The sequence below is a fragment of the Agelaius tricolor genome, unplaced genomic scaffold (assembly GCF_023055355.1).
Source record: "Agelaius tricolor isolate 1412-34295 unplaced genomic scaffold, bAgeTri1.0.p SCAF_3, whole genome shotgun sequence".
NCBI classification, from domain to species: Eukaryota; Metazoa; Chordata; class Aves; order Passeriformes; family Icteridae; genus Agelaius; species Agelaius tricolor.
In genome coordinates this window covers 50078996-50092463 of record NW_027269263.1, presented here as the reverse complement: position 1 = coordinate 50092463, position 13468 = coordinate 50078996, and the positions used below count along the sequence as shown (strand labels likewise).

The following is a 13468-nucleotide window of genomic DNA, read 5'->3' as shown; positions in this document are numbered from 1 at the left end:
CTGATATGTAGCACAGGGATAAAAATGATCCCTGTATGTATTACTTCATGACACTACATAGTACAATTATAAAAATACTCTGTTTGTAATCTCCTCTTAAGAAGAAAAAAAATTTCTTTCAGTTGTTACTCTTACTTATTAAGTAATTGTGTTCAATTAAAATACCTGGAAATTCTCAGCTTAAAGAGTGGATAACACTGTGTGTACTTGCTAGAGAGCACTAACAAATCAAGAATCTTCCCACATTTATCTTATTCCAGAACTTTTTTGGAATTACAAAGACAAAAGTTAAACAACATGAAAAACGCATGGAGTAGAATGTCAACAGTCAGCAGTCACATAAAATGCTATTAACTTCTTCTGCACAGTGTTTTAAAAACTCCCACAAATCATTGTAGAACACACCTGCTAGAGACAAAAAACCACTGATGATGCCTGGAGTCTCTTCCAAATTAATACACAGAGCCTACAGTCAGCTGAAAATAGGTGGACTCTGACATATTTGGTGCTATGCTAAAGTCACAAAAAGCCAAGTGAAGAGCAAAGCCTCTCTCTGCAGGATAAGCTGGTGTTGCTAATCAGAAGAAACAAGGATACAATCAACATGCAGGAAGAACAGTGGCATCCAAAAGGTGATTGTCCTAGAATTAACTCAACCTCCAGGAGGCCAAGCCAGAATTTCATGAAGACAGAATAGAAGCAAGTAGATTTAATTAACAAGTTTCCTGCAGGCTCTATGGAAGGAGGGAGTCACTCATGAGATAAATGACATAGATAAGCAGATTACTTAGCTAGTTCTTTGCAAGCATCACAGAAGCTGATCTCCTGGCAAGTTTTAAAGGTGCAGAGTGCTGTGGTTTTGCTGAGCACTTCAGAAAGGGCATTCCCTGAGCAGAAGAAAGAGTGCATAGGAAATGTGGCTTAATTACATGGAGCAGCTCAAGGAACAGTGTGAGAAGAACTGACAAACAGAAATATCTTAAATTCCACATGACCAGCCACAAGGAGAACATGAAGGTTGCACAAATAAATCTAAAGAAATAAAAAGGAAGCCAATGCTTAGCTTCTAATATAACAAAGATTAGATGTAATTGCCCTGTGTTTAGCCATAGGCAACAAAGCCACTGGAGAACACTGCCAGGTCTCACAAATGCACACTGCCTACAGTCTTTCCAGTTTTTGGGGGAAAAGGAAATGTTTATCCAGGTAAATAAACACTGCTCAAAACAGCAGTTTGCTAAACATCTCAGCTTTTCTGCTAATTCACAAGCCCTCCCACTAATGCTTGCACCAGTCTGTGAAATACTGTACACATTATACAAGAAGGCTAGGAAGAATTAGATTTTAAGCCCGTTATCACGATAAACATCACTCTCTTCCCAATTCTAAGTTCAAATGTGAGTTTAAGTGTTTTAAAACCCACTGATCTTTAAGATGAATTGCTTTTTATCTTGTATATGACTCAAGGCTGCAAAGCTTTCAGATGATACAAAGCACAATCTTTTTAGCTTCAGTAATTCTTATGACAGCAGCTTTTTAGACCAAAGATGGAATCACACAGGGAGAGAGGAGGAAAAGGGAAAAGTGAAAAGGGAAAGGAAAGTTGAGTCCTGAGACCTCCAACAGGAAATCAAAGAATCGAAGCTGCACAGGCCAGGGACTGACTTGGTTTAAATGAGTGCTTCCCCACTCAACTGACCAAAGTTATAATCAGAGCTAATGCCTTCAGACTCCTTCCTTGCCTGGTTTACCATCATCATAATTCAAGATATTAACAGTAAAGCATTCAAAAATATGTTTCATGTTGTTTGAAATGTCTTTTTTGTCAGATTCAAGGAGAAATTGCATATGTGATCTCTGCTACTGCCTCTATGATCACATTTTCAGACTAGATCTCTCTGTCTTGCTATTATATCATCATAGCTACAATCTAGTTTGTACCCCGAATCCCTCATCAGCCATAAACTATTAGGTGATAGAAGGAAGGAGGAGTTGCTTCCCTTTCTTTGTGATTTCCCCATGAATGCTCAGCTTTCAGAGTAGAGTTTCAGATGTCTCTGGAGAGGACATCTCCAGAGCAAAAATACAGGCACACCTGTGCCTGGCACCCGTAAATCCTTCCTTGGAAGCCTGTAACCAGCATGGTTAAAATGACTGAAAATTGCTTTTTAAAAAAACCTCAAACCCATGCTGATGATTGTTTTGATTTAACAGGGAAGAAAAGGGTTAGAGGCCTATTTTCACATTTTAACCACAGCAGGCAAATAAGTGCCACACTGCTGCCTGCTCACTCCTTTCCACATCCAGAAAGAAAGATTAAACTTTATGTGTTGATATAAAAACAATTTAAGAATTGAAATAAAATATAATAAAACTTAATCATGATGCCAAATAACTGCTTTAGACAGACTTTCTATCATAATTTAGAAAGAAATAGAATTACCACAATCTTTTTAGTTTACAAGAAACAACTTTGTAACAATCATAGCACAGCTTTTTCAGATATGATCCCTCTTGACCCAGAACCATTCAGAGTTATGACACATTTTTTGCTGTCTTTCCTTTTCAAGATCAAGGATAAAAAGCCATTACTCTGCTGGGATGACATCATTTTCACAGAGATTAGAGACTTTGGTTTAGTGTGATTTTCAATCATTGCTCAAATTAGACTCACCTTTTTAGTGTTGTCAACTCCAATATTTAATAATTCTATTGAAGTTCCAGATGAAATATCAATTTTTAGTTATGTGCAAATTTTCCCAGTTCTTAAGATTTCAGAGACAAGTTTGAACATAGGGAGCTACTGCAGTCCAAAAACTTGAGAGGCATAAAGCATGGGATTTTAACCTCAAAATAACCTTCAAGCCTCAAGATAACATTATAACTTTTGATGAGATATGGATTTTGGTAGCTGATGTATGGCTGTACATACAGTAATTTCCCTAGTATCCACAGAGTTTGTCCTCTGTGGCTGCAGAGCAGTAAAACTGGACAGACAGGCCATTGATGTGTGCAGCCTGCTCAGACCCCTCAGGGATTTTGGGACTAGAAGCACACTATTCACCTGTGGCTACTTAGTCTTTGGGATCAAATTTGCTTCAGCAGCTGGAGAGCTGTTTGTAGGAGCCTGATCTTAAAAAACACACATGGAGCCAACTTGCATCCAATTTAGTAAACTCCAGTATTGAATGCAGGAAGAATCCTTCCTGGGATCAGCTGGTCCCCTTGAAATACAGTCAGTCCCTGAAATTCCTAATACTTTGGGCTCAAAGAAGCTTACTAGCTGGGCACTGCACTACCCACAGTGCCTGGAAAAAGTTCATCTTGAATGCAGCATTCAGTCTACAAGTTCTCTTCATTCCTGGAGCCAGCCTAGATGTAGCTGATGCAGAATGAAGGCATGACCCAAAGTCCATGGTGCCAGTGTGGTGTCTCCAGCCACATTCCTGTTTGCTGTAGGTTACTTCAGTCAGACAATTTCCATCCCCATCAATATTCCATCCCATCACTCTGAATAACCACAAGATTTTGATTGTCTACAAAGTCTTTTAGCATTATAGCTAAAATACCTATTTTAGCATTATAGCTAAAATTATAACTAAATTATTTAGGTATGTGCAATCTAAGCAACTGATTTGGGGTTAGGTGCAAAAACCAGAAGACTAACTTTTCAGATTTTTTAAAAATATAATTCAGTGTCTCAGCTTGCAAGGCTATTACCTTTACATCATCAGAAGTTTGACAACTGGCTGGACACACTGTACCAAAACTTGGAGAGAATGCTGGACACAGAACATGTGACAGTGACACTGGGTCTGGTGTTTCCCCATATTGTTCCAAGAGTCTATTTTTGTTTCTTTCACTGCAGCAAAATATGCAAAAATATGCAAAATATTTTTTTTTCCTCCAAAATATGCAAAAATTCCCCATTACATGTAACTGTTAAGAGAAAGACAACAAAAAAGAAAGAAAAACCCCAAAGTGCAATTCATGCTCAAAATACAGGTTCAAAATTTTGAATTCTTATCTGCAGACCTCAGCACCCTTTCAAGTACCCCTAGACTCCTTCCACTGGAGGTGACATGAACTTCCTTGTGGACAGATGTACTCTTAATTTGGAAGATCCTAAGTTATTGAGAAAAACAAGTAACAGTGGCAGAAGGGTCTATGTGAGCTGGTGTTGAAGGGGAAAGAACTGAAGAAGGGTCAACACTCAGAGAATCTCTTCACTCATGGAGGCAGCACTTATGGCACCATGCACTGGCAAGTAAGATAGAAAAGAGGGACCACAGGAACCCTGCCCTGGGACATTTTCTAGTAATTTCTTGTAATTTGGGTTCTTAGAACTACAGTGAATGACAACCCTTTTTTACACTTCTCATAAATATCATGTAGTGAAAGAAAGTAATCGCACGAACAACATGGATTTTATTTTCAAGGTTTCATTTGTGAGCTTTTTCTTCTGGGATTTACCTATCTTGTTCTTCTTCTTTAAACCACAATTTTTTATTTATTTTTATTTTAAATAAAAACCTACTTTTTATTGAGCTATGAAGAAGCCATGAAAAAAAGCACACACAGCATCCATCCAATACTGGCAAAGGACCATATCAGCTAATGGCAGAGAAGCAAGAGAACAGAAAACAGCTGCCCAAAACCATTTTAAGTTAGGCAGTAAACCCAGGAAATGGTTAATTTTTTTCTTCTTTATAAATGTTTTGTTACTGTTTTGCAAGCTCATGTTGGTGATTTTCACTCCCTAAGAGCTAGCTGTAAGGTTTGTTTGCTAAACTGCACAAATCACAACATATATGTGCATCAAAAGGAAACCATAAAGAAAAATTAGATGGTGGCAAGAAAAAACAGCACGAGGATGTAATGGGAAGCTCTGAAACTACACATTAATCTTCTCATTAGACAAAAAAAATCCACTTGCTTGATGGTGACAGGTTATTGTACTGTAAAAATTACATCCCCTCACTTGGATATTATTTCAACACACCATGCTGAGCAGTAGCATCAATGGTTTTGGTTTTAGTACAACAACTGTTAATTATCTCAGATTAATTTACACCTAAATCTAAACATAAACCCACAAATATCTCTTACATATGCAACATAATTGTTCTATAACCAACATAAAAGTATAGTGTTTCTTTGTTTTAAGCAGACATTGAAAATACTAAAAAATAATCGCTCTCCACATGTTTATGTGAATATATCACCAGTTTCCATTCAATGGAACATGATCATAAAAGTGCTGTATCAGCCTCTGAATCCACAAGCCATATTTTTCTTTTTTATTTGTCTCCTGTGTCTCCACAGTGACTTAAAAATTTAAATAACTTTACTGAGGAGCAGTCACACTTTTTTAGGTGAAGCTACAGACAGTTCAGCTTATATCAGTGGCAGTGATGTATTTAAAATTGTGGTTGTGAAAAAAACATACAGAAGGTTGGGGTCATAAGCTGTTAGTTTCCTCAGCATGTGCAACCAGCTCCTGGATACTGAAATAATCATGCATTGTACATAGCCTGAGCCCAATGTCAGTAAGTAAACAAGAGTATCAGTCAGCTGCCACTAAACCAGTACACTGCTAGTGACAAATGTGTTCCATTCAGTATTTCAAAAAAAAAGACCGACAGGTAGTTATATATTGTGGGCCTTGAAGCTTCAGCTAGAAATGCTTGCAGTTAATCTGGATATAAAGTTTAACATGAAAAATATCAGTGCTTTCAAAAACATTAAACAAATCCATACAGACAAAATCTCACTTATATTTTGTCCTTCTTTTTCCTATTCCTCCCCCCACTTCTCCTTCACATTTCCTGTTTCCTCTCTCCACAACAGCCAAAATATGAAATGGTAGCAATTTATTCCCAGGTTACACAGGGGTTTGAAATGTTCTCCCCCTTCCCAAGTGTATGGGCAGAATTGAGATATTGTATTTTCCATATGAATCAACTCATAGGTTGTGGAATTCAAACACTCCTTGTGAAGCTGTACTGAAGCAAGCAACCAGGCCCTAAGACTTTCAGGTCTTTGGGACAGGGACATGATTACAGTGTTCCCAACTGTAATCATGGCTGACAGCAGGACAGGAAAGGAGGCAGCTATGCCACTGCTGCCTCATGTAGTCAGGAAGGTAAGTATCATAAAAAATATATTGAAGTAAGGATGGAGGAGCCCTGCAGAGAATACCCTCTGTTCAAGTATTCTTACAGCCATACAGAGGGCTGCCATTCCACGACCCTCATTGCCTTTCTGCCACAACTGGTTCACCTCACGCCTCTCATCTCTCTACCATCCCATGCCTCCCCTTTCTCTCTAAAAGATCTCATTAATTCCCTGTGAAAGAAAACCTGCACAATACAAAGTCCCCACTTCTTAACCTTGTCTTTTCTTCACCTTTCCTACAAACACCTCTATCACCTTTCTCATGCACACTCATGTCAGGTGCTCCCAAGCTACTCCACAAGCTTAGAGACAGCATTCTACATAGAAATATCTGTCACAGCAATTCTCAGCCTTTCTCATCCTTCTCCACAAACACCTCCTTCATTAAGTCTTATTAGACATTCTCATTTAAAATAGGGACCTTGACACCACTAATTACCATCCTGCTTCCCTTTCCTTTCCCAAGTCAGTTAACTACACTGTTCCAACAGCTGGAAAATACTCAGGATGAAACCAGACAAAGGAAGGACAAGCAATCTGCATTCCACCCTAGTTTTCCACAAAACCACTCTCAACACACTCCCTATTTGATGTCTTTTCAGCCAGTGCTCACAAACACACTTCCGTCTTCCTCCATGTACCTTTCACAAAAATTCCTAAATTCTTGACCTTCCTTGGCTTTGTAGCTGCAAATCCCACTGTGCTTTTATATTTAATGGCTATTTCTTTATGTTCCTCTGAGGGTCTTTTTCACTCTGCAACATTTTTTTGTTCCTTCCCTTATTTTCATCCATTCACTCCAGCAATACTGCTGCAAAGATCCTCCTTCTAATTGGTAACACTGACCATGCAACCCCTTTTATTTAGTTCTTCTCTCCATTGCAACCTCACCTTCAAGGCCTTGTTTCTAAGTATTTTTATTACATATACTGACTTTTAGGAGCAGTCCTACCTCTGACTGGGGTGTCATATCAGCCTGCATCTCAGTTTTCAAGCAAGTGTTTGACTGTGCTTAGAGGGGTCCATTGTAAATATCTGCACAACTAAAGAAAGGTGTCAATGCTTTCCTCCTGAATGCTGCATACCAAAAATAGACAACTCCTATCAGATCTTGGACAGCAGTATTTTAACAATGTTGTGGGAAAAGTTTCCAATAACTATAACCATTTCTAAGATGAAGTTCAGCCTCTGTATTTATATTGAAAACAAAAGATTTAATCAGAAAGCAGTCCAAAGGGAGTCCACAAAAATCCACATGTGCCTGGGATTGTGCATTTAGCCTGTAAAGGTCTATACCATCTTCAGTTTCCAGCTGTATTTACATACAGCAGTTGTGTGTTACTACTACTCTAAAAGTTTATCTCAGCATTTACTATTTAAAGTAGCATGTAGTGCTACAGTGATACACAGCACAACTCCAGTAACCTGATCTCACAGTTGAAATCATACACTTAGTATCAATACAGCTAACTAAACAGATACTTTAAAAAAAACCCAAAACCCTACCTGAAATTATCAAGTACAATCTTGGATGAAGGAATTTTTCTCTTTGTCAGCTAGATTCAATTTATAGCAGCTTTTAAAACCTTCACATGATACTGAGTTGTCTTAGCATCTTCTTAGAGTTCCTCATTGTGAAAAGGATGATATCAGCAGTGTTATGTTCCAGTATTGCAAGCTAATGCCCTCAAAACATCTGCATGTACCAGAAGCACAGGATGGGGTGAATGGCACGAAAGAAGGGGTTAAACTTCAAGATCAGAACGTTCTGCTTCTATTTTTCCACTTGTACTTCCTCAAAGCAAAACTGTAGCTTAAACACCTTCTCCCATTCTTACCCAAACTTAGCCAGGACATAAACTGAATGAATCTTAAGCATGTGCTTAAAGTTAACAGGATAGAGGGATGCTGGAAGTATTGTAAATGACTTAAGGCAGGCTTTGCTTTCCTGCTTTTTTTGAACTGAGGCCTGTGCCACTACACTTTGACTTAGCAGACCTCTACTTAAACATGTGTTAGGCATTGCATAGTCTTAAAATCAAAAGAGCCTGAATCTAAGTACTATTGATGCCAACAGACTCTGAGAAAACAGTGCAGGAGTCTATGGTTGTGAAGAAACTCTGGACTCAGTTTGGTTCATCTTGCAAGGTCTGTTCTTTCCAAAGAAGGCAGAACACAGAGCCTGCAATATGCTAATGGCAAACAACCTGTTGGAGAGATCAGAGACAGCATGCTGCAGAATGCCGTCAATCCCTCCCAGGCAAAAATAGGACTAAATAGGTTAGGAGACAGTTTACAAAAACTGGCATAAAAAGAGGAGTACAGGCTTTAAAAAGATCCAAAGAACAGGAAACCAAAATTCTATACATGTTACATAATTTGTGGTATAATAATAAGAAGTCTTTTAAAAAGATGAAGCTCTTTCTCAAGCAGGTAGCAATGCTACGTCCCAGAGGAGAAGGTGATCAGGTATCAAACCACAGTGGAACCACCAGGGCAACACAGCTGGAAAGCACAGATGCTCCAGGCTAAAGGCCCCATTTATAAGCAATACCACTGGGACAGCTGGAAGACTCAAACACAGCCAGAATCCTTATTTTAAAAAGTGGAACCATAAGAAACAAGAATTTAAAACTCAGTTTGTCCTGAGACATAGTCACTTTTCTCTAGAACTGAAAGGAAAGGGTTGTAGACTAAGACTGCCTTGTGAAAGTAAGGTATCTTGCTTCCTATCTAAATGGCTTAATATAACTTAAATGCTGCAAAACTCTCAATTAGCAGGTCTGGTGCCTGGTCCCTTAAGAGTGAACCAGCTCTTGGACTTCTGTGAGAGGTAATTCAACTATAAAGGCTGGACACCAAAAATGCATTTTTTGAAGAAAACTTTAAATTTAACCAAATTTTAGCTTGAGAAAGAGTTAAAATAATTGTCTAATAATAAAAACCCCTCGCCTTGATAGGCAAAGCTATAGCACAAAAAGAAAACAATCCCAAACCAAACCAGTTGTGCATGTAAATTTGATACTTGCCAATAAAACCCAACCCCAAGAAAAAAAGAGGAATTAAGCAAAACATACTGTTGCAAATGCCAATGATGACTTTACTTGTAATTAAACTTCAGACTCCCACCCCCCACCCCCTGGCTTCAAACTTTTTTCCTAAACTTAAAAAATCAGATCTGACAGCAGCAAAAGACAGAACACAGGAACTTGAAGGGCCATAGGAAAAAGTTCAGGCAAAAGAAAGCCTTGCACAAAGCTAAGGTACAAGAGTAACATAAAAAGTACTTCAAGGATTAACTACTTGAGGGAAAGACCTCACAACTCTCTCTGTGATTCACATAGATGCTAAGGTGCAACTCTGCTTTGCAGTGCAGCTGAGTTTGGAAGATTTCCAAAACCAAATGTTCTTTGTGATATGTCATTAAAAAAATGATGAAAGCACTAGAGCTTTTTATACAAGGGAAGATTTGGGGTTTCTACCTATTCCACATCTAAATAAAAACAAAAAAAACCCAAATGGGAAAGCACTGTGCTTGGTACAGATATATCTCTAAAAGTGAATCTGTTTTAAACCACTAGTATCTATCTCCATAGCATATTTGATGCATCTGCAGCTAACTCAAACACAAATTCTACTGGACACATGAAATGTCAATAAATTGGGCCAAAACACAGCCTCCTGACACAAACTGCTCTATTGGTTTTGAGCTGCCAGCAAAAGATGCTTAAATGCAAGTATTTACAATATGTTTCTTATTATCAGTTATCAATTCAGTTACCCAAGTCTATGGGCTATGACAAATAATTTACTGTTAGAAAAGAGAAGGGTAGGCCTAGAGAAGAGTTTCACTGAGGTAGAAAAAATTTGTTACAACAATTCTCTTCCCATTTCAAAGCCAGTATTTGGAGTTCAGGACCTTGGCTGCTATTCATCAAAGCACTTAAGAATTTGTTTAATTCTAGTAGTTTCTGTAAGACTTGAATATGTTTTTAGATATTTTACTGAATAGGAGTACAACTATTCACAGAAGCAATATAGCATATTACTCAAGGGAATGGTTGCATCTTGTAGATCTCCTGGGTAAAGCACATGCACACAGACAGAAAAAAAAATCAATTTCAATAGACTCTAAAAATAGATGGCTTTTCTCAGAGAGATGCATACCTTTTCCTCACATTCAAGCTTCTGTTTGGGTTTATACTTCATTGATGTTAACAAGGCTATTAATATAGAGCAATGTTTTATTGCTATATTCTATTTTTAAATATCTATTTTAGAGTAAACCTTTCTTTCTCATAGCATGTTCCAGTTTCCATTTTACATCTTCATTTCCTAGGCTTTGCAATTGATAAAAATTACTAGGATTTCCTTGGCTGTGCAGTTTCAAAAGCCAAAGCACCAGCTGTGCTGCAAGTGAACCACGACATGTTTTCACTTCCTTTGCAATTGCTCAAAACTCTTGACATCTCATTATAAAATTCAGTAAAGTAGGTCTTTCCCTCAAAACTATGTCAGATAAATAGGGAAAGTAACCAGAAATACAGTTTCAATTGGAACACAAAAGTAGTTACTCTGCTACTGTATATCCATCCAGCTCTTGGTTTACTTTCTCCTCTTTTCTTTCACAAACTAAAATTTTTATAGTGTAAATAAATTAAGTCGCTGTGGAACTATTCCCAGCATCTGCTCGGAGCAGTTAGCACATGCTAACTACAATGACACTCACATGGTATTGGCCTAGACCTCCCTGGTGCAAGCATAAATTAGAAATAATAAAAAAAGAGAAGAATTCAAGGATACTTCACACCAGTTCTGAGTGTTTCTGCTGATAGTTGGAGGTTTTTTTAAAAATGCATGCATTTGCATACATAGTTTATGTGCAAACTTGGACATTTCACAGAGCTAGAGAATGAAGTAAGTAATACAAAACTGTTCTCTGGTATCTGACTGTGGAGAAAAAGTGAGAACTACTGCATGAGTTTAGAGTATGGCAAAATCCAAAGTTCTAAAGAATTTTTTAAAAAAATACTTTTATTTAAAGTAGCACTTGCATTTAAAGGGCCATGGATTGTTTATTATTGATCGTTTTACATATTTCCACTCACCCAGCCTACAAAACAAACACGCCTCTTTCTCAAAACCCCTTTAAACGCCACTATTATTTCCATAAATTGATTCAAAGCTTTTATAAGCGTAGTAAAGTGTGCATCAAATACTAAAGTAAAGCCCAGCCTGCACTGGGAGTTCCCGAGAGTGCAAGCCTGACGTAGGAATTACCAAAGAAAGAGAAACGTTGTATGACAACATGTGGCAAACCCTTCCAAATCCTTGAGACGCCGAAGCCCTTGGGCAGCAATCTGTCCTAATTTGCGATCCCCCCCGAAAGCACGGGGTGAGCATCCCGTGTTCTCCCTCAGCCCGCCCGGCTGCGGGGGCTGCTCCCATTGTCTCGGCGGACGGAGCCCTCCGCCCGCCGCGGCTGCCCGGGGCCTTGCGGGGTGTCCCGCTATAGCCCCGGCTGCCAGGGCCGCGGCCGCCGGAGCCGTGCCCGCGGGCGGACCCCGCTCGGGGACCCCTTCCCCAGCCCCGCCGCCTCCTGCCCGTCCTCCCGCTCGGAACCGCCATGACTGTGCAGGATTCTCGGCTTCGGGGCAATTCTCCCTCCGGAGGCGGGAGCAGCACCGGCCCCGCGGCGGGCGGTCACTCGGTGCTGCTGGCCCGGGGGAGCGGCCCGGCGGCAGCCCGGAGCCCGGGGGGTGCCCCGGGGCAGCGGCGGGAGGGCGGGCAGGGACGGCAGCGGCGGGAGGGCGGGCAGGGGCTGCCCCGGGCGCGGTTGCCCGGGTGACGGCGCGGCTTGCCCGGCCCCGCGGGGCCGCCGCCGGCCGGGGCAGCGGGGCGGGAGCTCCGGCGCCGCTCACGCCGGTGCCCGGCGGACACGCCCCCGCCCCGCTGCCGCCGGCGGCCCCTCCGCTCCCCGCACACGACCCCCGGCGCGGAGCGGGGGCTCCCGCCTGCCCCGCATTGTCCGTCCTCGCCGCCCGCCAGCTGCACCTGCCGGCTCCCGGCCCCTCTGCCGCCGCCCCGCACCTACCAGACGGAACCGTAGGCGCCGGAGCCGACGGGGGTGAGGTTCTGGTAGCGCTGGGGCACCTCCCACACCGTCTTGTTCAGCTCCTGCCGGTAGAAGCCGCCGCGCTCGGACATTTTCCCGGAGCCGCCGGCAGCAGCGGCAGCAGCAGCGGCAGCCGCCCCTCAATCGAGGCTGCACGGCCGGCGCCGGCGGGGAGGAGGGACCGGGAGGGGAAGGGGAGGGGAAGGCGGAGGCCGAAGGGGTGGGGGCAGCGGCCGGGGCCGGGGGAGCCCGGGTGGGGACGAGGGGAGGCTTGACGAAGGGGCCCAGGATCCCCGGGGCGGCACCCGGTGTCTTTCCGCGGGGCCACCCGGGGGGTTGCGGGGAGTGGCGAAGCGCCGATCCCGCCCCGGAGCATCGCAGCCGGGGCGGTGACGGACCGGAGCGGCGGCCTCACCGCATCGGCCGCCCCTGCCCGAATGTGCGGGAAGGGCCCGCGCCGCCGCCTCTGCTCCCCGCGGGGACGGCGGTGACGGACGGACCCGGTCATCCGGCCCTTCGCCTGCTGCCTCTCAGGCTTTCTGAAGCCTTGCTGACTGACACCTTTCTTACTTTGCCACGGCCACCTGAAGTTCCCTCTGGGCCCGCCAGGCTCCTCCCTTCCCCAGCTCGAGCTGCAGCCACAGCAGCGGTGACCCTGCGCCAGGCTATCGTCCGCGGGGCCAGTGCGGCCCCCGCTCACTGATGGAACCCCGGGCGGGTCGGGGGTTTTCTCGGAGTCCTCTGGTGCCTAAAATTTCCCCTTACCGCATTGACTCCCGCACGCAATCATCTGAGTCCTCTTACCTTTCATCAATGAAGACTTGAGCCCTCAAGACAATAGATAATCTTGAAAAGTTTAAAAGTCCAAAATTCATGCAGCAGTTAAAGGTTCTCTGACTTTACTGCATGTTTTCTTTTCTCCAAAATGTACCTTATACAATATCTCAATGACCTCTGAAATCATTACAGCACTACTGCAATGTTACCAGTTTAGTTCTTTATGCATTGTTTCCTTTCATGGCTTCTTATGCTTCTTTGAGCACCTGTAAGTAACTTGTACATAGCCTGTTTGCATAGATTCAGTTTGCTGGGATTGCTTTACGCCTGCCTTTGAATCACTGTGGAATATAAATCCTTGCTTTTCAGAACCCTCCTGTACCATGGATTGCTGTTCGC

At 42.4% G+C, this 13468-nt stretch overlaps 1 protein-coding gene across 1 annotated transcript in view; it reads right to left on the bottom strand.

The window, feature by feature from the left end:
* MAPK11 (mitogen-activated protein kinase 11) overlaps window positions 1-12671 on the bottom strand; it is a 30885-nt gene extending 18214 nt beyond the window's left edge. Inside the window, exon 1 of the mRNA XM_071423802.1 lies at window positions 12272-12671. Within this exon, the coding sequence (XP_071279903.1) occupies window positions 12272-12384 (113 nt within the window). The 5' untranslated portion in view covers window positions 12385-12671. The remainder of the gene's footprint in view (window positions 1-12271) is intronic.
* Window positions 12672-13468: the final 797 nt, after the last annotated feature.